We start from the raw sequence: 21,365 nt of genomic DNA on the forward strand, positions 1-21,365 counted from the left end.
ACCTCACTGGAAAGGGATCCATTTCGCACACGTAACTAGTTACAAAAATTGACAATTCACACCTTTATCAGGCAGGTAGTGCGATTATTATATCGCAATTATGAATTTCCATAATGTGTTTGTTTGTGGTCGTGGAAATTGTCTTTCCTACATTCGTGTGCATTTGAGACCATAATAAACCTTGTTAACAAGTTATTCAAATACGAAACAGTATTGTATGTACATATGGAAATTGAAACAGTGATTACTTACTTCTTTGTGAAATGGACATATGCGTATGTGTCTACAGAGTGTGTAACTGTAGGAAAATAAAATATCGACTGACATTAAATGGTACGTTTGATTAAAATTTATCTAGAATGTATCAAATCTAAAATTTCTTCAGTCTTTCACTGCAAAAATTCTTACTATTTAAACAGTAACAGTCATTTAATTGTAAATGTGTTTTCGATCAAACCGAAATACTTAGGGCCAGTTTACATAAGCGAAATTAAGTTAATCATAATCAAATGCGAGATTAACTGAACACCTGATCAGATCTTTCTGTAAACTGGCCCTTAGTTTCACAATGACTACCAAATTGCACTTTTTTGAAACGCAATACTTTTAATACAGGGTTATTCTAAATGATTGTAGTCGAAGTAGGCCATGCCCATGTTATTACATTTTTGCCGCTTTTATGTGAACTGTCAGTTTTGTCGCTGCCACTGTCATTTTTTACGTGAAAAGTGCGGTGATGAGATTTTTATTTATTTTTGTTAAATTAACGATTGCATTCAGAAATATTGAGTTGTTTTGCACCCAATTTAACTCCCGTGGGTACTCACTTATTCACATCATTTTGATGTGTTTTGGAGCGGTAACCATAAATTTTACATTCAGTTTTCACGCCTACTTTGACTACAATCATTTAGAATAACCCAATACTTCTTTACAAAAATATTTTAGATATGATAAAACATGGACCACATAACTACCTGGGAATCATGCAATACAGAACTCTTAACTCAAGATATTCGCGAGATGAATCCATCATTGGCAACAGATACTTTGATCCAATCCGAAAAGAGTCCAAAGCGCTTTTCCAAACGTCGAGCATCAATAAACACAAAGAAGCCTGTTCTGAAAGTCTTCGATATTCTTATATCTCTGACAGTTGTGGGACCTTGTGTTGTGAGCTTTTGGCGAGGAACATGGGTCCTTATGGACATTTTTAACACGTTTTTTACTACGTGGCTGTGCATAGTCGTCGGACCTTCTTTCCAATTAGTTTTTGTGATATTCCAGAATTTTTTTACCAACGTTTACGAAAAAAAAAGTCCGAATAGAGGAATAAAAATTTTAAAATTAATCATATCGAGATGCTTCATCTACACATTCGGAGTTTCTTGCATTATGCAATGGAAAGGAGGATGGATGCTTATGGATGAATACTTGGCAACAGCTTCCACAACAACCACCAAGAAACAAAGAGAAGTAATTGTGATCGTGACTATCGGATGTATCCTGAGTCTCATGGCATTAAGAGGCGTGTTCAATTGCCTTCAACCACCAGTCGTTCTCTACACGGACCGAAAAATAACAATGTTTACAATTTCAACAAGGTTTAGAACTAAGGTATGAAATAGTATATTATATACTATAAGTGATGAAAGTGCCTGATTTTTCAACGAGCAATACATGATATACTCTCGAGCGCCAGCGAGTGAGGATACTATTGCGAGTTGAAAAATCGCACTTTGATCACGAATTGTGTATGCTACATTTTTCAACATTGCTTATGAAAATGAGTCTCAATTTTAAATTTCTTTATAATTATTTTACTCCCCTATTTTTTGAATTTTCCGGATCTGGAGTTTCAATTAATGCAAATAAGAGTGCTTTAAATTTTTATATTAATAAGTAGGTAGTAGATTGTTAAATACATTTTTAGAATCTGCGTCTCTAATAGGTCTATTGTTGTATTCAATTTGGAGTCGTTTATGGCTATCTCTTAAAGCACTCGTAGTTTAATAGATCTCTAAGAAAATTTTTATCAATATTTCAGTGTATTATTGTCATTTACACCAAAAAATCTTCCAATATTAATGTTCAAACTCTACTTTTTAACATATGTTACAGATGTAGTTGCATCCGTTACCTTGAATTACCAATTAATACAAAATTCCCTAGAATTTGAAAATTTAATTTTTGTATTTAAAAATTAAAACAAGGGTGCAAATTCTAAAAAATAACATAAAAAACTTATTTTATAAGGGCATTGGCGCACTCGTTCCATACAAAACTCCCCTACGGGTCGTTTTCTACACCTGGAACTCGTGCGCCAAATCAACCCTTATAAAACTCGTTCTTTAATATACTATTTCCTCACTAGTAAGTTTACTTTCTCCATTTTCCTCACTAGTGATGCAATAGTTATTTTGATCACAAGTCCAGATTTCCTCATTAAATTAAGTGATAAGTATCATTTTCATAATCGATGTTGGAAAAAATATTTATATTCGAGGTACGAGAGCAATTACCTCCACATTAAGTTCAATTTTGCGCAATGCCATTAAGATATGTCAGCGGTTTTAATAGATCGTAACGGATTTAATTAATAATGGATATTTGGAAACTATCGAAAGTGGTAAACTGCTATTGAAAAACCCATAATTTCTATAAAGTGAAAATAGGAATTGAATTTCCTTAAAAAGAAATATCGGCATTACTCGAACGCAATATTTCCACTTCGAAAAATTTTGTATAACACCATCATGCTAGCTCATTGTAATAATGGCACGATTAACTCTTCACCACTTATTTGTCATTGTTCACGAGCTAATTAGTTCACGCTAAAACCAGCACCAAAACGAAAAATATACTTTCAAGCTCATATCGTTAAGAGCAACCGTTGACAGTGTACGACAATCTTCACTCAATCTTGGCTACTGGAAGAATGCCTGCAAAAGCATCTTCTGACTTTGGTCTGTACAAAGAAAAACAAAAAGAAAACAATCTGAAATCGGTGAAATTTGTTCTTGTGGTAATTGCAACGGTATTTTTCCTGCTAGTGGTGAGTACACAACTGATACGTGAACCCATGGAATTATTGTGTTCAAATTTTTTAGATATTATATGCATTGGTGCAGCTAATCGCTAACCATCATTTGGACGTACCACTGGAATCGACCATCGAAAAACCTACAGCGCGTGCAGAGAAACTAATTTCATCAGAAACTGTCAAAAGAGAAATATTCCGCCCTCAAAACCCATCTCCTAAACCCTTCGGAGTAACATACCATGGACAGCCTCCGTCAGAATTCACCTCGACGACTGAAAAAATCACCACCCTTAATTATCCACAAGTGCATTCGTTTCGTCACCGATATTACCCCCACAACATTCAGGATGTGATAGGATACGGCAACAGATTCAATCGGCCTCAGGAAGTTGCTCAAGATTTCACTGTTAAATACCACAGAAATTACAAGCAATCGCCCAGTCAGTATGTCCCGCAGAACAAGAGATCCACCAAAAACTTGACTTTCAACGAGAACGATCCCTTTTATTTGTACAAACCGCAAGATCCAGGCGACATTAATCTACTAGCAACGGGCAACTTCCGATTTGCTCCTCCTGTATGGAGTAACCTGAAGAGAAATTTTCCTAAGGCGTATTCTCCACAACAGCAGCAGTATCCAACCAACAGGCAAGAAATCTACAACCACGCCAAACCGTTGACTGTGACGTTAAATATCTACCCAAATAATGAAAAAGAAGTTGCTGGTAATCAAAGATACGGGTTGAGACAGTTTATAAATCACAGGATTGAAAATCTTCAGCCTAGGATAAAATTTCCTGATAACAAACCAAAGAAAATGACCATTCACTTAAACCTATATCCAGGCGGTGCAAGTGCTAGTGAAACCAAATTATTTTCCAACGCTCAAACTCTTCCACCTACCACTTAGTATTTAAAATATCTATTATTTGAAAATTTGTAATTTTATTGTAATAAACGTGTTATTGCACTAAGTTGTATGTTTAATATGACCATCCTGAGTTTCATTTTGTCGTTTTCCAATTCACTGTCTCTGTGAAAATTGTTAACGGTATTTGTAACAGAAAGAAGTGAATAAAAAAACGATTTCATTCCCACTTTGTGCTACTCGACATGTTTAGCTCTAATTGTTTCTAACTGGTCTCAGTTCACAAAATTTAGCTTCCGGTGATAAAAAAAAAAAACACTGCACATAACACAGGCACAACATTCATTCCATTTATTTTACTAATTTGTTAAAGAGTTATTAAACGGTTTAAAGCTGAAAAATAATACATGTATATTTACATATTTTCTAAATAATTATTGTTCAAATACAAGAAATTATAAAAAACACATATGCGGTTTACAATCGATAATTGATAAATGTAGGATTTGCGGAACTGAAGGGGAAACAATTGAACACATTATTTCTTCTTGCACCGTTTTGGCTCAAAGCGAATATAAAAAACGACACGATATATTCGCTAAAATTATACACATGAATTTAGCTGTTAAATTCAATTTATTAAAGAATACACAACCACATTATAGTTATACACCAGAAAGTTGTTTGGAAAATGACAGTTACAAGTTATATTTTGATAGAACAATTTTAACTGACATTCATATTAAGCATAACAGACCAGACATTATAATTTTAAATAAACAACAAAAGCAAGCATATCTTTTAGATATAGCTGTTCCAAATTCACATAATATAACACAGACATATAACACAAAAATTAATAAATATTTAGAGCTGTCCGTTGCTATGAGAAATCTTTGGTGTTTAGAAAAAATTTCGATTTTACCACTTGTAATTTCAGCAACGGGAATAGTACCGCAATCTCTTTTTAAAAATTTAAAAATTCTGGATTTAGATAACACATTGGTAGTTGAAATTCAAAAAGGTATATTATTATACTCATGTCACATCGTGAGGAAGTTCCTTAACATTGACACAGAACATAATACACAACAAAGTCAAAATGCGGAGGCAAGACGCCGGTAATTATGTTGATAAGCACTGCACTATTACTTGATAGTAATATCCGTAATAGTGTATGTACTCCGGCAAAATTGCCGTGCCGCCGGGTGGAGGTGGGGTAGTTTATTGTTCAAAAATGCATCCATAAGTTCCTGGATATTTTTAACAAGCAATTTAAAACGGCCCTGACAGTAACAACACTCTTGTTTTGACAAGACGTACTTATTTACCACATTTACTAATCTGATAATTTAGACCAGTGTGGGTAGTGATATGCAAAATTGTTGCAGATGAAAGCAGTTGTTAAAAAACAAAAAGAATATTTTAAAATATAATTTTATGCACAATACAAGTGAAAGCATGGATTATCTTCTTGACAAAAATGTTGCTAACGGTTCTATGAAAACTTACATCAGTAATATTTATCGTTTTTATCGTAATGTAATATTCATTAATTTAAAACAGAATTTGAATCATTCTTGATATATTTTTAAACAAATTTAAATTATTTAGAAAAATAGTTATTGGTAGGTATATCAAGACCGCGAAATCATTCTTTTTAGAATCTGCGTCTCTAATAGGTCTATTGTTGTATTCAATTTGGAGTCGTTTATGGCTATCTCTTAAAGCACTCGTAGTTTAATAGATCTCTAAGAAAATTTTTATCAATATTTCAGTGTATTATTGTGATTTACACCAAAAAACTTCCAATATTAATGTTCAAACTCTACTTTTTAACATATGTTGCAGATGTAGTTGCATCCGTTACCTTGAATTTGCAATTAATACAAAATTTCCTAGAATTTGAAAATTTAATTTTTTTATTTAAAAATTTAAAAAAGGGTGCAAATTCTAAAAAATAACATAAAAAACTTGTTTTATAAGGGCATTGGCGCACTCGTTCCATACAAAACTCCCCTACGGGTCGTTTTCTACACCTGGAACTCGTGCGCCAAATCAACCCTTATAAAACTCGTTCTTTAATATACTATTAACGTATCGTCGAGGCCGCTTGCGACCGAGAGAGACCAATCTCGAGGATATTAAAGGATTTCGCGGCCACAACATTTTTTGAGCAACCGAAAATTTATATAGTCCATTTGTTACCCTTTTGCGATGACGTCATTATCTAGTAACTTTACGTATGTTTGAGCTAGGATCAGAAACAAATTTGAATTGATCATAAATAACTATAAATGTGTCAAATTTGTTGACAACTGCTTCAAAAGGTTGTGTTTGTAATCAATGTAATAAGTGAAAGAAATTAAAAATTGTCAAATTGACAGAAGCATAAAATAACCTCAAAGTGACCATCAATAAATAAACGTGCCTTTTTTTTTGTTTTTTTCTGTTTCTGTCGTTCCAATAAAGAGAAAACGAGGAAGGAAATCGTGACGTCACCTCAAATGGGTAAAAATTGAACTTTAGTTATTATACATATAAATTCGGCTTACGTGTCGTTATGGAAATGACATAAATGAAACAATCCATTTTGTAAATACATAATCGTAAAAATGAAGAGAATTGTAGTGAAATTATGTTTCAGTTTCGTCTATGTAGTATCGTGATCATTAAAAACGACTACACTAGAAATTTGGCTGTGTAAATTTGAATGAATGTCATTGTGATAATTGAAAAATTGCGCAATTAAGAGATTTTCAAAAAAAACATTCTCCAAACCCGTGTGGTGGTGTGGTGGTGGTGGTGGTGTGGTGGTGTGGTGGTACCATTAGAAACATTGCTGCCGAACTGGGTGTTACCACTAGCACTGTGTTGCGGGCGGGTTTATTTTCACGGATTTGAAAATTTTAATTATTGAGGTTGACAAACTTTGACAAATCTCGGTACGTTCACTCAGCCTAAATTTTCAAAAAACTCAGTGGCGTCCCAAGTTAACTGTAGTCGTTTTTTATGACCACGATGGTACTCCTCTGGAGTTAAAAAGTACGTATAAATTCTGCGGTTTCTAATTTCATACCTGAAAAATCTAACCGCTAGTCTTACATTGAAACTCTGATTTGTATCAAATATTAAAATCACGTTTACTTTAACGGCCGTTGCACCAAAAAAAATAATTTTTAGTCTGGCCCTGACGGTTTTTTTTTAATTATCGTTTCACATCAACTTTAATACTTTCACGCATTGGGCAAGTGTTGGTGAAATTCCTTAGTTCTTTGGCACTTCTGAAACTTATCATGTATGCAAATTATTTAAATGTTTACTGTTTTTTGTCTTTTCTTTATCAATTAAAAATGATGTTTATTCGATTTATTTCTTATCATACATGAATTACGAAACGACAAAAAATATCTATTTTCAGGTCATTACTACCTCCACTTAGTATTCTCAATAATTGTCTTTTTAGTTCAAACTTCCTTTTATATTTTTGTATTATTATTATTTAAACTCATAGCTTCTTTTCTTCGAAATCTATCAATCAGAATGACTATAAGTTTTATTTAACAAACTGAATTACACGATAAGAACTCTTATTGGGTCACATAACACGATAATATGATTAGATGACTTTAAGTGGATAATAATTTCTGAAATGTGTACTACAACTTTCTACGCACATTTTATTCTTCTGTGCAAAAATATCTTATTGCAGAGTCATCAGGTACAAATAAAAAAATATGTTGCACACCTGAATCACATTCACAAAAATCTTTGATAAGCTTTTATCGTTTCACAAAAATTTCCGTACTTGAATAAAAAATTACTCCGTGGTAGGTAACTTGCTTTTAATTTGATTGTCTCAAAAAACAAAACATTATTCACCTAAAATTATAGAACATAACATTTTGTGATGTATCATGTTGTCTCATATCTGTGTTAAATGTTCTTATGAATCTCATGTTTTGTATTTAACAGACAACAACAATTTGAGGGGAAACTCATTTATAAGGAATCACAGACTAGTTTTTATCAGTACTAATGTTTGGTGTTTACACGTTCCAACAAAATGCTTGAAAAATTGCCGGTTGTATTAAGCATATGTGAGTAAAGTTAGACTTTGTCATTCATTAAATTTCTCAAAATGTTTACATTAATTTAACACCTTAAATAAAAATATTTACATTGAGTTTAAAACGAAAAGTACTGAACAGTGTGTATGGTCATTATTGTATTAAAAATCTAAATTTACAAGTTTTCTCCATTGTTTTTGGAGAAAATAGACTCATAAAATCTTGCATATAATAATGACAATTTGAGTAATCATAATAATTAGATTGTTCTGTACTCCTAGGATTATCAGTAATAAGTTTATATACACTAGTGTACAAAATAAAGAGATTGCAATATAAAGTACCTGAAACTAACTTAAGTTCATACGTGATTAAGTAGTTGAAAAGTTTCTTACTGATCATTTTATACTTACATTCTTGTTACATACTTACTTATAAGCTTCTAATCTTGATATTACTTTTTAACTGACATTATCTTGATCAAAAATATGAACCGAGATTTTTTTCAATCATTTTTAAACAAATTGGTAAAAAAATAGTTAAAAAAGTCAAAAAATAAGAAAGTTTTTCATAAACAAAGTCAGCAATATTAACACAAGTGGTAGAAAAACCTTTAATGTTTAATGTCAGTGTGTTGTCAAAAATCATCACAATTACCGTCACTTTCCGAGAAATAATTTACATAATACGTTCCTTGATTTTGTTTTTTAGTGTATGTAATTTAAAGCACCTCGTAGAATGATAATATTATAATCTTGATAAAATGATTTGTTTTGTAAACTTATCTATTTAATTTTATAAGTAAAATTTTCAAACTGGTTTAGCGCTAGCTTTATCAATATAACAAGTACATATATATAACAATATTCTATTGTCAATCGACACGCATGTAAGCAAGTGTTGAAAGAGTTTGTTAAGTCTATCAATCAAATAAACAGCGTCCGAAATTGAAAAAAAAAAACTATTTAAGGTAAATAAAATTGTTATGTTACAACTAAACATTTGGTCTTACACTGCAATTAGCAGCCTTACAACACTGATTTATTTTAAATTTTAGTATCTCAAAAATGGATGTGAACAGATCACAGGAAGAATATACGTCCTACAGTGATGACAGCTTCAATAACAACGACGAGGAGAAATCAGTAGAAAATTTTCTCCAGAGGAATAAAAAATCTCCCAAATACTTGGCTTTAATTAATAAAAAAGAGGTAAAAGTGCCTCTCATTAGCACTTTTGACACCGTAGTAAGCTTAATTATCTTGACTCCATGCGTCGTGGGATTTTGGAGAGGAGCGATGGGATTGATGGACATTTATTATAAATATTTCCCGGCGTGGCAATCCACACTATTGGGTTTATCAGTCCACCTCCTTTTTTCATTCACCCAAGAACATGTATGTGACGTCGTAAAGAAAAAAAGTGAAAACAAAAGAAAGAAAATCTTGAAAATGATTGTATCCCGAATGTACATATTCTTGTTTGCTCTAACCTCCATCGTGCACTGGAGAGGAGCATGGCTTCTTATTGACCAATACTTGAAGGTTGAAGTATCACCAACGGGGTCCGTAATGAAAAAAGGAAGCGAAACTCTAGTGTACGTGACTGTTGGATGTTTTCTGGTTCTCATCATATTGAGAAGCTTGCGCAACTGTATCTCACCGCCGTTTGTTTTTTTTATTGATACAAAAAATTCGATATTCATAATTCCGACGAGATTTAAGACCAAGGTAAGAAATATTTTCACTCACATGTTCTTACTTACAGTCATCTGTGTCACAAATAAACGAAATTTTATATGCGACTTAAGCAGGTTACTGTAATTTTACGCTAACATCGTAAGAAGAAAAGTGGGCCACACTTTTTAACGGGGCGATTCTGCACAGGTTCGAGTGGCAATTTAGTTCAAGAGAATTTCACTGCATGTGCATATAAATTCGTAACGCGGGATATAATAATTCATGTACTGTTTTTATCGACAACAACCTACTGTAATTATAAACAAGAATCTATCAATTCGCAGGAATATCCATTCAAATTAATTAAGGTAGTCGTAAAAAATTCCATAAAAATATGTTTCTATAATTGATTCAAAAAATTGAAATTCACGCATAGTTATCTGTGCCTGAAGTGGGTCATTTTCTGACGTGTATTTTTTTTGCATTGTTAGTAAGATCGAAACCATAGAAACCATACAAAACAGTGTGTGAAATGCAATTTTACGCATACGACTATTTCTGTTTTTCATTTCACGCACTGTTTTTTATTAGTTACCTAGCAACATGGTCACTGCATTGAAACTTCAGAGTTCCTTCAAAAATTTGAATTTTTAATTTCAATTTTTTGAATCAATTATAGAAAAAATATTGTTTATATTTCGTGCGCGAAGATGTTTTTGTGCATTCAAAGGCTTATACTGCCTCGACCTTCGTCTCGGCGTAAAAGACCTTTTCATGCACAAAAAACACTCTCTTCGCGCACTTAATATAAAAATAACTATTTCGTTTTCAACATAAAATAACTAAAAATTGTTGGAACTTTCCAATACGCTGCTCAACTAAAGGTGATTAATAATGTGGTCCTAGTTGCTTAACAACAATTGTAAAATCATAAGTTTTTGTATGCTAAAATAACAAAATAATGTTAAAGTCATGCGAATGGGAATAGAAAAGATAAATTTAATTTTTAAAAAATTAATAGGCATACAATTAAAAAAAATGACGATTGTTGATATACAGGGTTGCGATTATGATGTATGGAACCGGCTCCGTTCTGCTAAAATGGTTAACGCTAGAACCCTGAAATTTTAAATGCACTTAGGACTCATTACAAGCTACTTATCAATTTAAAAACAAAACAAAAATATCCATACGTTTTTAAAATACAAAACCAACTTTTTTTTTTTGAATGGGAACAAGGTTAAAACTTAAATTAAAACACGTAAATAAAGCAGAATTTAAAATCCGTCAAAAATTAGGGAAAACTAAACCTATGGCAGTAGAGAATGTCGCAATTCGATTATTATTTCATTTCTCATTGAAATATCTGATTAAGAATATTAAAATTTTGTAAATAAGAGGAGTACCTAGTTGGGTACATAATTTTGATATCTGAATCAATTAGATAGACCTACACAGTAATTGTTTTCTAAGTTTTGGGCTCTTAAAATTTGATATCGTTTCACACACCTTGCAGTAAATACTTTCAATGAAACTAAAATGACAAAACTAAACGAAGCAACGAAAATTTATTAAAATGTTTATACACTGCGCCGCAAAATTAGGGCATACTGTGTAAAAACTTTAAAAAAGCCTGTAAATTTAAATTTTAAACGATTCATTATGAAAAGTGGTTTTCTAATGAGTATCGGATTTAAACTTTAAGATAATGCGAATGAACATTTTTGGTTTCCTAAGGGCAGTGAAAATTTTCTAAAAAGGAATACGATTAATTTTCTAAATTATGCGTTAATTTTGCGGCGCAGTGTATTTGAACAATTATAATTAATCAAGTTTAGAGCGGGTTTCACCAACGTGAGTTAAATTTAACTACAGATTAAAATATACGAAAACATTGTTATTACAATAGGTAACCAAAATAACGCAGCATTTTAACCTACAGTTAACTTTATCTAGCGTTGGTGAAACCGGCCCTTTTAAGTACATAACATTTTTAGTTTACAAATACAATATAAAAATGTCCGATAATAATGCGGAATCTGGAAAAGTGCCCCGAATGCTTGCAGCGTTTCCACATTGAATAGCAAGGGAAATCCTCTCAAAAATTAATGAAATCGATGGGTTCTTTGCACCAAGGGGCTAAGGATTCAAAGGCTAAACCTTTAAATATGTAATTTGACGAAATAAATTTGAACAATAGGTACAATCGCGGCCATCCAAAAGTGAACGATAGCTTGCGAAAATTTCCGTATTTTTCGTTAGATTAAATTAGGTTGTATTCATTGGCGTTCGTGCAGCAGGCGTTACTATTTTAATAATAAAAAGTTGTAATCATAAAAATGAGACTGACAAGTAATTAATACATTATTAAAGTGAAAGTAAACTTTAGTAAAGAAACCTTTCCAACACCTATTCGCATTGGCCTCTCAACCCTGTTTTCTTGCCAACCCCTCTTTATATTGAAGATGCAAGTCTTACTGCAATGTAATTCTCTCGCCACAGCAGCCAACGACCAATTTTCTTCTAGCTTTGCAGTAGCCCTAGCTGTCTGCATCGAAGAGAGATGTGGCATTTAAAAAAAATAGTTTCAATAAATTTTTTATCGCTAGTGTCAAACTTTGACATTTTAGGACGCCTATGATTTAAAGTAAATATCAAACTATAAAAAAAAACGTTCACTTTTGGATGGCCGCGATAGTACCTATGTTTCAAATTTATTTAAAAAAATGTTTTCTAAGAAGATATATCATTTAATTCTAGCAAAAATAAGCTCTTTAAGGATGCCCCATTTAATTTAACCCATGTTCCGATTTAAAAAAAATCAAGTTGGCTTTGTATTTTGAACTTATGGATAAAAAAAATATTTGAAAACATTTGAAAAGTAACTTCAATGAGTCCTACGTCTGATTTTAAAATTTCAGCATTCTAGCTTAAACCATTTTAGTAGGACGTAGGCCGTTCCATATACCGGGTGATTCAGATTGGTATTCGCGCCCCTATATCTTTTTTATTTTAAGAAAGAAGTATAGCAAACCATATATATTTGTAAATCGCTTATGAAACTACAATAGGTGACGTTGTCAAATCTTATCTACCATGACATATGTCAAAGTTAAGACAGTCAACTTTTTTTTTAATGGTACATTATACATTTCTTAGTCTATTCTTGTAAAGCTTTTTTTTCTACATTTGAATGTGTAAAAAAAGTTGACACTTGCAGTAGGAAAAAATCGAAAAAAAAATATATGATTTCATTTATTCGAAAGTGTTATTTTTTTTCTAAAAAGAGCTAGTTAGCCATGGAGACAATTGAATTTTGACATTAATAGCGTCAATTATTAACGTAACTACATTTAAAATAAATAACTATGTTATAACCTACATTTAAATAAATAACTATGATATAACATCTGGCTTCGAAACCTAACTTCTTCCTGACTATACCGCTTTGAATGCATACACCATGAAAATATGTACTCGTAGTTGAATTTTGATAGTGCATGAATGACATGATGAGTCTTGGGAATCGTATTCGAATTATTCGAATATTTGAATAGGTGACTATGTAAAATTCGAATAAGTGTAAATTCTAATATTCGAATAAAGTAAGTTCAGGATGGATCGGGTATTTCACTGTCAAATAATTTTATTTTTTGGTTATGTAATTCTTAAAATAGTGCGATGCAGTAGCATAGTAAATTCAGTATGGATTTGGTATTTCGTCCGAGTCTCAGTTTTCTGGCCGAGGCGCACCCGAGGCTTGAAAACAAACAAGGTCAAATCATTTTATTTTTTGGCTACGTGGTTGTCTTGTAAATACTGACATGCAGGGAACCAACCATAATGCGAATTTACAAATGTTTGGCTTACTAGCTCTTTCGAATAAATTAAATCATATTTTATTATTTTTCTCGATTTTTTTCTGATGTAAGTGTCAATTTTTTTTACACATTCAAATATAGAAAAAAAAGCTTTACAAGAATAGGCTAAGAAATGTATAGTGTACTATTTAAAAAAAAAAGTTGACTGTCTTAACTTTGACATATGTCATCGTAGAGAAGATTTGACAACATCATCTGTTGTAGTTTCACAAGCGATTTACAAATATATATGGTTTGCTATACTTTTTTCTTAAAACAAAAAAGATGTAGGGCCGCGAATACCAAACTGAATCACCCGGTATATATGTATAATCGCAACCTGTATGTATGTATGTACAGCTTGCTCATTGTAGCTTGAGCTGTGAGGGATGCGCAAAGTTGAATAAAATTAGTGTTAGACCACTGCGCATCCGGCTCTCACAGCTCAAGCTACAATGGGGAAGCTGTATGTACGAGTATGTACTCGTATTTAGAAAAACCATGAAATTATTCTAATTACAAAAATGTCATCTTCTGACATGCAATCTGTTTAAATGGCGTCATTGGTTTTGCGCATTGATGTCATCACCAATTTTTTTAAATGACAACCCCCACTTCACTTTCTGATGGTAGTGATGGAACTTTCTATTACTTAAACAATGGATGAAAAAAATTGCTATATTCAAAATAGAAGGTTTATTTTAATAGATCAAACAATTTTGAAGATTTACGGCAGAGAATTCGCGCTGAAATGGAACAAAAAGCCCTGACATTATTGAGCGTAGTACACATTACACAAAGTGTCGGTAAGTAACTAATGATTGGTGGGGGCCAATTTCAACATTTGCATTAAATTTTATTGTCAACTTTAGATAATTATTATTTGTTTTTGTTTGAAGTCAATAAAAAAATTTACATTAAAAATTAAATTAAATATTTGAAGTAAAATTTGTCATTTTTGCGAAAAAATTGTTAGGGGAGGTAGCAATTTTTTTCATTTATCGTTTAGGTAGTACGAAGGTCTATCAGAAACAGAAGAAAAAAGTGAGTTTTCATTTAAAAAAAATTGGTGATGACGTCATTACGCTAAAACCAATGACGTCACTTAAACAAATTGCACGTCACAGGATGGCATTTTTCGAAATAAAATTGACCTGTCTGAGCTTTTTGCTTGAAAACATTAAATAACGCTATTATAAATTTTGTTCCTTACTTTATCACCACAGTGTATGTGTTCAAACTAGTGGTATATTTTACACTCTGCTTATTTTATCGCACAAGGTCCTTTAATAATTAAATTTCTTGTTATTCTTTTAAATCTGGGTTAACAACAACATGATACTGATAGAATTAATCAATATTACTTTTCGGTAACTTTCTGAAACTTATAGTGGTCAATGCGGTAAAACAGAAATTTTTCTAAAAATATTATGCATTTTTCAATTTTATTCTAATCAATTTCTGAAAATGCATGAGGTTTAACAAAACGTCATGTACATTCGAACACTAGAAAATATCAAAATAATGTTGAACTAAAAGTTTAAAGACCAGTTTATAGAAAGAGAATTAAATATTTAATTTGAATTAAATTTTAATGCGCAATTAACCCATTAATCCGAAACTTCGATTGGTTCAATATGACCACATGTTCAGTTAATCACGCATTTGATTACCATTAACTTAATTTGGCTTCTGTAAACTGGTCCTAAATCTAGTCTAACATCCGGTCGAAAGGCAGAGCTACTCCCGATCTCAAAATAAAATTCAGTTCATCAAGCAAATCACGGACATACAGGGTGGAAACTATAACTGGAATAAAATTCATAACTTGGAAAAGGGCAATTTTTTTGTAAAAAATCCCGAAACAGGTCGATTTTTTTTTTGCCCACATTTTGGCGCATATGGTTTTTGCATATCTGCTCCCGGAACTGCACAACCACCCCCAACTTTTTTTTTTCAAATAGAGAGGTATGTCAAGTGACACCTCGTTTGAAAGACCACTTCGCAAGGAATACAACGCACTATTTGTTTTCTAGATATTTTCAAAGCCTACGTGCTAAAAAATAAAAACCAATTTTATAAGTTTAACATTATTTAATGCAAAAAATGTTCAAAATGGCCACCGTTTGTTTGTTGGCAAATTGCAAATCGATAGTAACCTGCATCCCTTACGTTTTGTAACATTTCCGGTGTGATTTGCCTAACTTCATGCCTAAAACCGAAGAATATTGAGGACCTTAAGCAACGTATTAGGCATGAACCATAAAATTAGCCAAATCACACCGGAAATGTTACAAAACCTAAGGAATGCATGTTACGATCGATTTATAATTTGCCAAGAGAGAAACGGTGCCCATTTTGAACATTTGTTGCATTAAACAGTGTTGAACTTATAGAATTGGTTTTTATTTTTTTGCACGTAGGCTTTGAAAATATTCAAGAAACAAATAGTGCGTTGTATTCCTTACAAATTGGCCTTTCAAACGAGGTGTCACTTGATATACCCTTACGTTTGAAAAAAAAAAGTTGGGGGTGGTTGCGCACTTCCCGGAGGAGATATGCAAAAACCATATGCACCAAAATGTGAGCAAGGAAAAACAAAAATCGACCTGTTTCGGGATTTTTTACAAAAATCCCCTATTTCCAAGTTATGAATTTTATTCCAGTTAAAATTTCCACCCTGTACCGGGTGGGGCATCGTATACGCCCACGCCAGAAATCGCGACTTCTAATTAAATAAAATTGGTGAAATTTTATATACCTGACTAATTATTGATAAGGTATAGTTGAGAATTTTTTAAAAAAAAATTGTTAATAAATAAGGCCGTAACAGTTTTATTAGTTTTCTGAAATTAACTGTTAATTTACCTATAAAGTTTTTACACTAAATGAATCTGTATCTGCTAGCCCATCAAACCCTGGTGGCACAATTACAAATTTTGGCTTGGTTAGCTAAATAATTCGCTTTTTTATTTAAACGCAAACCAGACGGGTGATTTACGGCACAATGGTATAATTTCCCAACAAAGGTATAGCCGACCGTTTTAAACCTTTTTGCCATAAAATTGACAGTTTCCATTGTCACCTAAATTTACGACAGCACAAGTAGCAGGTCATAAATAAAAATGATTTTGAAAGTTGAAATGTAAAACTGCGTTTAATTCAAAATCTAATTGGTATTTTTTTCCGTAGATTTCGTAAATAATTATAGGAAGTGAATCTGGGTAGGTTAGTATAAAAATCAGAATTTGACTTTTTCGTTGAAATTTACATTTTAATTTTTTTTTGGTTTTGTTTGTAAGTGAAAAATTATCAAAAAATTATGAAATGTACCTGTAGTATTATTAGAAGAATCCTTTTAATTCAATAAACTATTGACAGACTTTTTGTTTATGTTATTTTATTCAAAACTATTTATAATATTCATTTGTTTTTATAGCAACTGCTCACTAATTAATATCAAATATAAATTTAATATTACAACAGCCCCCCTTAAATTTATTTTTTCTTTATTCTATATTCTTAATGCCGGAATTTTCTAAGCAATAGTTATGTTTGAATTTTGAAAGGGGCTTCGTTAAAAAATCGGCGACCATTTCACTCGTTTGTATGTATTTGATTTCTATTTCTTTTCTTTGCAATATTTCTCGTATAAAATGATGCCTGATATCTATGTGCTTGGTTCTGGAATGTTGAATTGGGTTTTGTGCGAGGCTCCTTGCACCTTGATTATCGTTCATTATTTGAATTTGTTTATCTATGTCCAACACCTCCTTTAAAAATCGTCGTAAATAGATGGCTTCTTTTGTTGCATCGGATAAAGCCATATATTCTGCTTCTGTACTTGAGAGTGCTACTGTTTGTTGCTTTCTTGCTTCCCAGCTGACAGAACAATTTGCAAAAATAAAAATATATCCTGTGTAAGATTTTCTGTCGTCAGGATTCGCTCCCCAGTCAGCATCTGCAAAACCAATTATATCTTCAACATTTTTTTCGTAAACTAATCCGTAGTCCCTAGTTCCTTTTAAATATCGTAGTACTCTTTTCGCAGCAATCCAGTGTTCCTTTCCAAAACACGTATTATATTGACTTAAACAGCTTACGGCATATGAAATATCTGGCCTTGTTGAAACTGATAAATACATGAGGGAACCAATTAAATTCTGATATGGACACCTTGTCATCTTTTCTTTTTCTTTTTCCGTTTTTGGACGCATTTCTTTTGACAGTTTAACATTTGGGTCCATGGGAGTTGAAACTTCTTTTGAATTTTCCATTCCAAAACGCTTTAATAAATCATCAACATATTTCTTCTGACTCATAGTAACTTTGTTTTTCTTTACGTTAAATTCAATTCCCAAACAATATTTTATCTGTCCCATATCTTTCATCTGGAAAATTTTCGCAAGATTTTCTTTCAGATTATTAATTTCTTCCATGCTGTTAGACGCTATTATTATATCCTCATCGCTATTATTATTCCTCATCGATATCCCCATTCAGGTATGCTGTTACAAAATCCAATTAAATTGTATTGTGCTGCGATGGCCATTATTAGTCTTACAGAACATAATCTTGAAACAGGTGCAAAAGTTTCTTGGAAATCTATTCCTGGCAATTGGGCATAACCTTTTGCAACTAATCTTGCTTTTCGACGAGCGATCGTACCATCGGAATTAAATTTTGTTTTCAGAACCCATTTACAGCCTATTACTTTTCGATCACTTGGGCGATCAACTATTTCCATGTATCATAATTTTCTTTTCCCAGTGGTTCAATTCTTATTACATTTCCACTCATCTTCTTCTATTAAATATTCTTTCTTTTAATATTCTCCTGGGCCCATAACCCTTTGTAGTATTATTAGAAGAATCCTTTTAATTCAATAAACTATTGACAGACTTTTTGTTTATGTTATTTTATTCAAAACTATTTATAATATTCATTTGTTTTTATAGCAACTGCTCACTAATTAATATCAAATATAAATTTAATATTACAACAGTACCTTACCAATAGCCAGGTAAGTCTGAAAAATTTCGACAATTTTATTTAATTAGAAGTCGCGATTTCTCGCGTGCGCGTATACGATGCCCCACCCGGTATAATGGGAGTTTTTAACAAAAATATGTATAATAAACATGAATGGACGTACGGTTGTTCGGTGACTAATAAACTATTTTTTGCAAGTCTATAAAAATCAATTTTTGTAAAACATATTTTAAAAATTAAATAGTTACAATTGAAACTCATTCATTACATTTTAAGCCATTTGGTCATTTGGAGTATATTTTTTTCTTTCCGTGTGCCCACTTGAGAAGAAATACCACGAGCCGCCACTGGTCGTCAATATCATTTTCTAACACAATGACAAGTACCTACTCTATTGTGAAACAGTTATAACCTGTGACGTTTTATGACATTATCATTGTTTCCCGTGTCACATGTCAAAATAATATTCAAAAATAAAGACGTCAAATTGCTATCACGATAATGTGCAAATTACTAGGAAAGGAGGCACAGATTTGCAACATAACAACAATCAGATTGGGAAAATCCAACGTGAATGAAATTTCATTTATTTTAAAACTAGCTGACCCGGCGAACTTCGTACCGCCTCAGAATCAATAAATGTTGTGTTAACTCATTAGCTGGAAAATCAAACACGTAGTCCAAAATTACCGATTGGTTTGATTGTTAATGCGCGCACAATGACAAATGACATAACCTTTCAAAATGATTTTTTTTTCGTGAATTTTTCCGATGTTTTAATAGTTATTCTGCTATTCGGGGCGGAGACAAATCCAACAATCAAAGATCATAAAAATCTATCCAGCCGTTCTTGAATTATAAATGGTGTAACTAACTCGACTTTGTTTTATACATTTAGATGATATTGACGGCCAAAATTTACTGCTGTCAAGTTTCCCTATGTCAAAGTTTCTTTGACACAATATTTAAAGTGCTGCCAACTGAACCATGACAGTCATGGCTTAAGTACTCGATTTTTTTTTTTTTTTGAATCGCACAATATTTGGTTAGTAGGTACAGTAATATCAACAAGAAATTACTCCCTAGGATTCGAACTTTTAGGGAAATTACGTTTTTCATGTTGTATCTAACTAGAATTTTCAAAAGTAATTTTAATTCCCTAAGGTTGGTTATTATCAATTGAGAGATTCAGTGTGCAAGTCCAACTAAATATGCCGCCAGAAACCAAAACTGATTGTAAAACGAAAAAACATCTATCAGTTAGCGAGAAATAAGCCGTTTGCAACTGTTGCAGGAATTCGCTGCCTTACATTTTTGACATGGTTACAATATCTTTTGTTTGTCAGCAGAAACCACATAGCCTCCAACGTAAGCAAATTTATGGCAACCTAATAACGAACATCCCTAAATTCTATGGAATCATTTCTTGTTGACATTAACAGGGTTATTCACATAAGATAACGAGCCTAACCAAGTAAAAATGTAACGCAAAATATTGGGTGATTCAAAATGATTGTGGATAAGTATGGCAACTATGTACGAAAATTTATGTGGCAACCGTGTGGGTGGAGTAGAGTTGACATTTGTATGAAATTTCATAAGCGTGCATTTGATTTTTTTTATATTATTGCACGTTGACTTGACAATTTTAAAAATTACGCGACTATGAACTGTCAAAGAAATTTCAACTCTATCCTACCCACACAGTTGTCACATAAATGTTCGTACATAGTTGCGATACTTATCCACAATCATTTTGAATCACCCAATACATTTTACAAAGCATTCATTGTGTTTTGGTATTTAGAAATTAAATCAGGAATCCAAGTAGGTAGGTATTCAATTAGTTTGAAAGATATATCTGTCATTGCATTTATCGTTCATAACTATTTAGTATTTGAAAATGTTTTCAAACGATGACAGAACTGACATGATCCTACTTAACCATTACTTTTGTGATTATAATTGCTTAATATTGTTATTAAATCATAACGGGTGTTTTTTTTTTTAATTTGGCGTCGAAGTAGACGTTGAAATGTCGATTGTGGACGCACTATACAGCCTACTTCGACGGCAAATTAAAAAAAAAAACACCCTTTACTTTGTTGAGAGAGGTATTTTCCTGTCAGAACTTGACATTCATTACGCTGACGTTAAAAGCTATCTATAGGTAGTCGTTTGCAACGACATCCGTGCTGCCAGTGTCATTTTCAATAAGTATGTTGTAGCAGATTGTACACACAAATTCATAACCACTATTCAGAGTATAGAACGATAAAAGAAAGTTATATTTCGTGAAACATCAACAACAAACAAGAACTCAATCTTCAACATGGTTAAACTAAGTCATCCTCGGAATCCGAATAAGACTCGTAATTTCTTTGATTTGTCGGAAATGATAATAATTTGAATATGTCAATTTTCCGCGTCAAGGTAAATTGCCAAATTTGGAAATTCAAAATCACTAAGCTGAAACAGCAAGTGATGCCAACATACTGACAAAACAGATATCATTGAAAACGACTATATGTTTTATGTGGATTATGATAATGTAATAAGGACCGAGATAGCTTTATAATAGTATACCTATTATGCAACAAGATTTATAAACGGCACTTTAGACACGAGTTTTATGTTAGGCACGAACGAAGCCTAGCGGAGCGAGTGTTTAAGAAACAAGTGTCTAGAGAAGTTTATAAACGAGTTGAATACTATATTTTTACGACCAAATTAACAAATGGAACACACAAACGAAACAAGCAACTTTTTTATTAAACGTTGATTTAAACATGCAAACTAAATGAACATACCAAATAGGAGTATATATACAGGATGTCTCAGCTAAGACTTTCG

General features: G+C 32.2%; 2 protein-coding genes across 5 annotated transcripts in view; both read left to right on the plus strand.

Moving 5' to 3' along the window:
* The window catches only part of fusl (fuseless), a 27,725-nt gene continuing 6,360 nt past the window's right edge, over positions 1-21,365 (plus strand). Inside the window, exons 1-2 of one of the 4 annotated variants that reach the window (XM_069041996.1) lie at positions 1-333; positions 949-1,617. In XM_069041996.1, coding sequence (XP_068898097.1) covers positions 961-1,617 — 657 coding nt within the window. In that variant the 5' untranslated portion in view covers positions 1-333; positions 949-960. Of the gene's footprint in view, positions 334-948; positions 1,618-7,892; positions 8,012-8,763; positions 8,952-9,038; positions 9,712-21,365 lie in introns of those variants that run through there. The other 3 variants (XM_069041995.1, XM_069041993.1, XM_069041994.1) reach the window with 3 other exon arrangements.
* LOC138126278 (uncharacterized) lies at positions 1,624-4,312 on the plus strand. The gene is made up of 2 exons (XM_069041998.1): positions 1,624-3,055; positions 3,111-4,312. The coding sequence occupies exons 1-2, from the start codon at positions 2,939-2,941 to the stop codon at positions 3,951-3,953; spliced, it is 960 nt and encodes a 319-aa protein (XP_068898099.1). The 5' UTR covers positions 1,624-2,938; the 3' UTR covers positions 3,954-4,312.

Source organism: Tenebrio molitor, chromosome 3 (genome assembly GCF_963966145.1).
Source record: "Tenebrio molitor chromosome 3, icTenMoli1.1, whole genome shotgun sequence".
Classification (NCBI taxonomy): Eukaryota; Metazoa; Arthropoda; class Insecta; order Coleoptera; family Tenebrionidae; genus Tenebrio; species Tenebrio molitor.

Excerpts from the sequence above, each read along its gene's own strand:
- LOC138126278 (XM_069041998.1), top strand. The coding sequence starts at position 2,939 with ATGCCTGCAAAAGCATCTTCTGACTTTGGTCTGTACAAAGAAAAACAA. Across the intron at positions 3,056-3,110 it reads CGGTATTTTTCCTGCTAGTG|ATATTATATGCATTGGTGCA; the intron begins GTGAGTACACAA and ends CAAATTTTTTAG.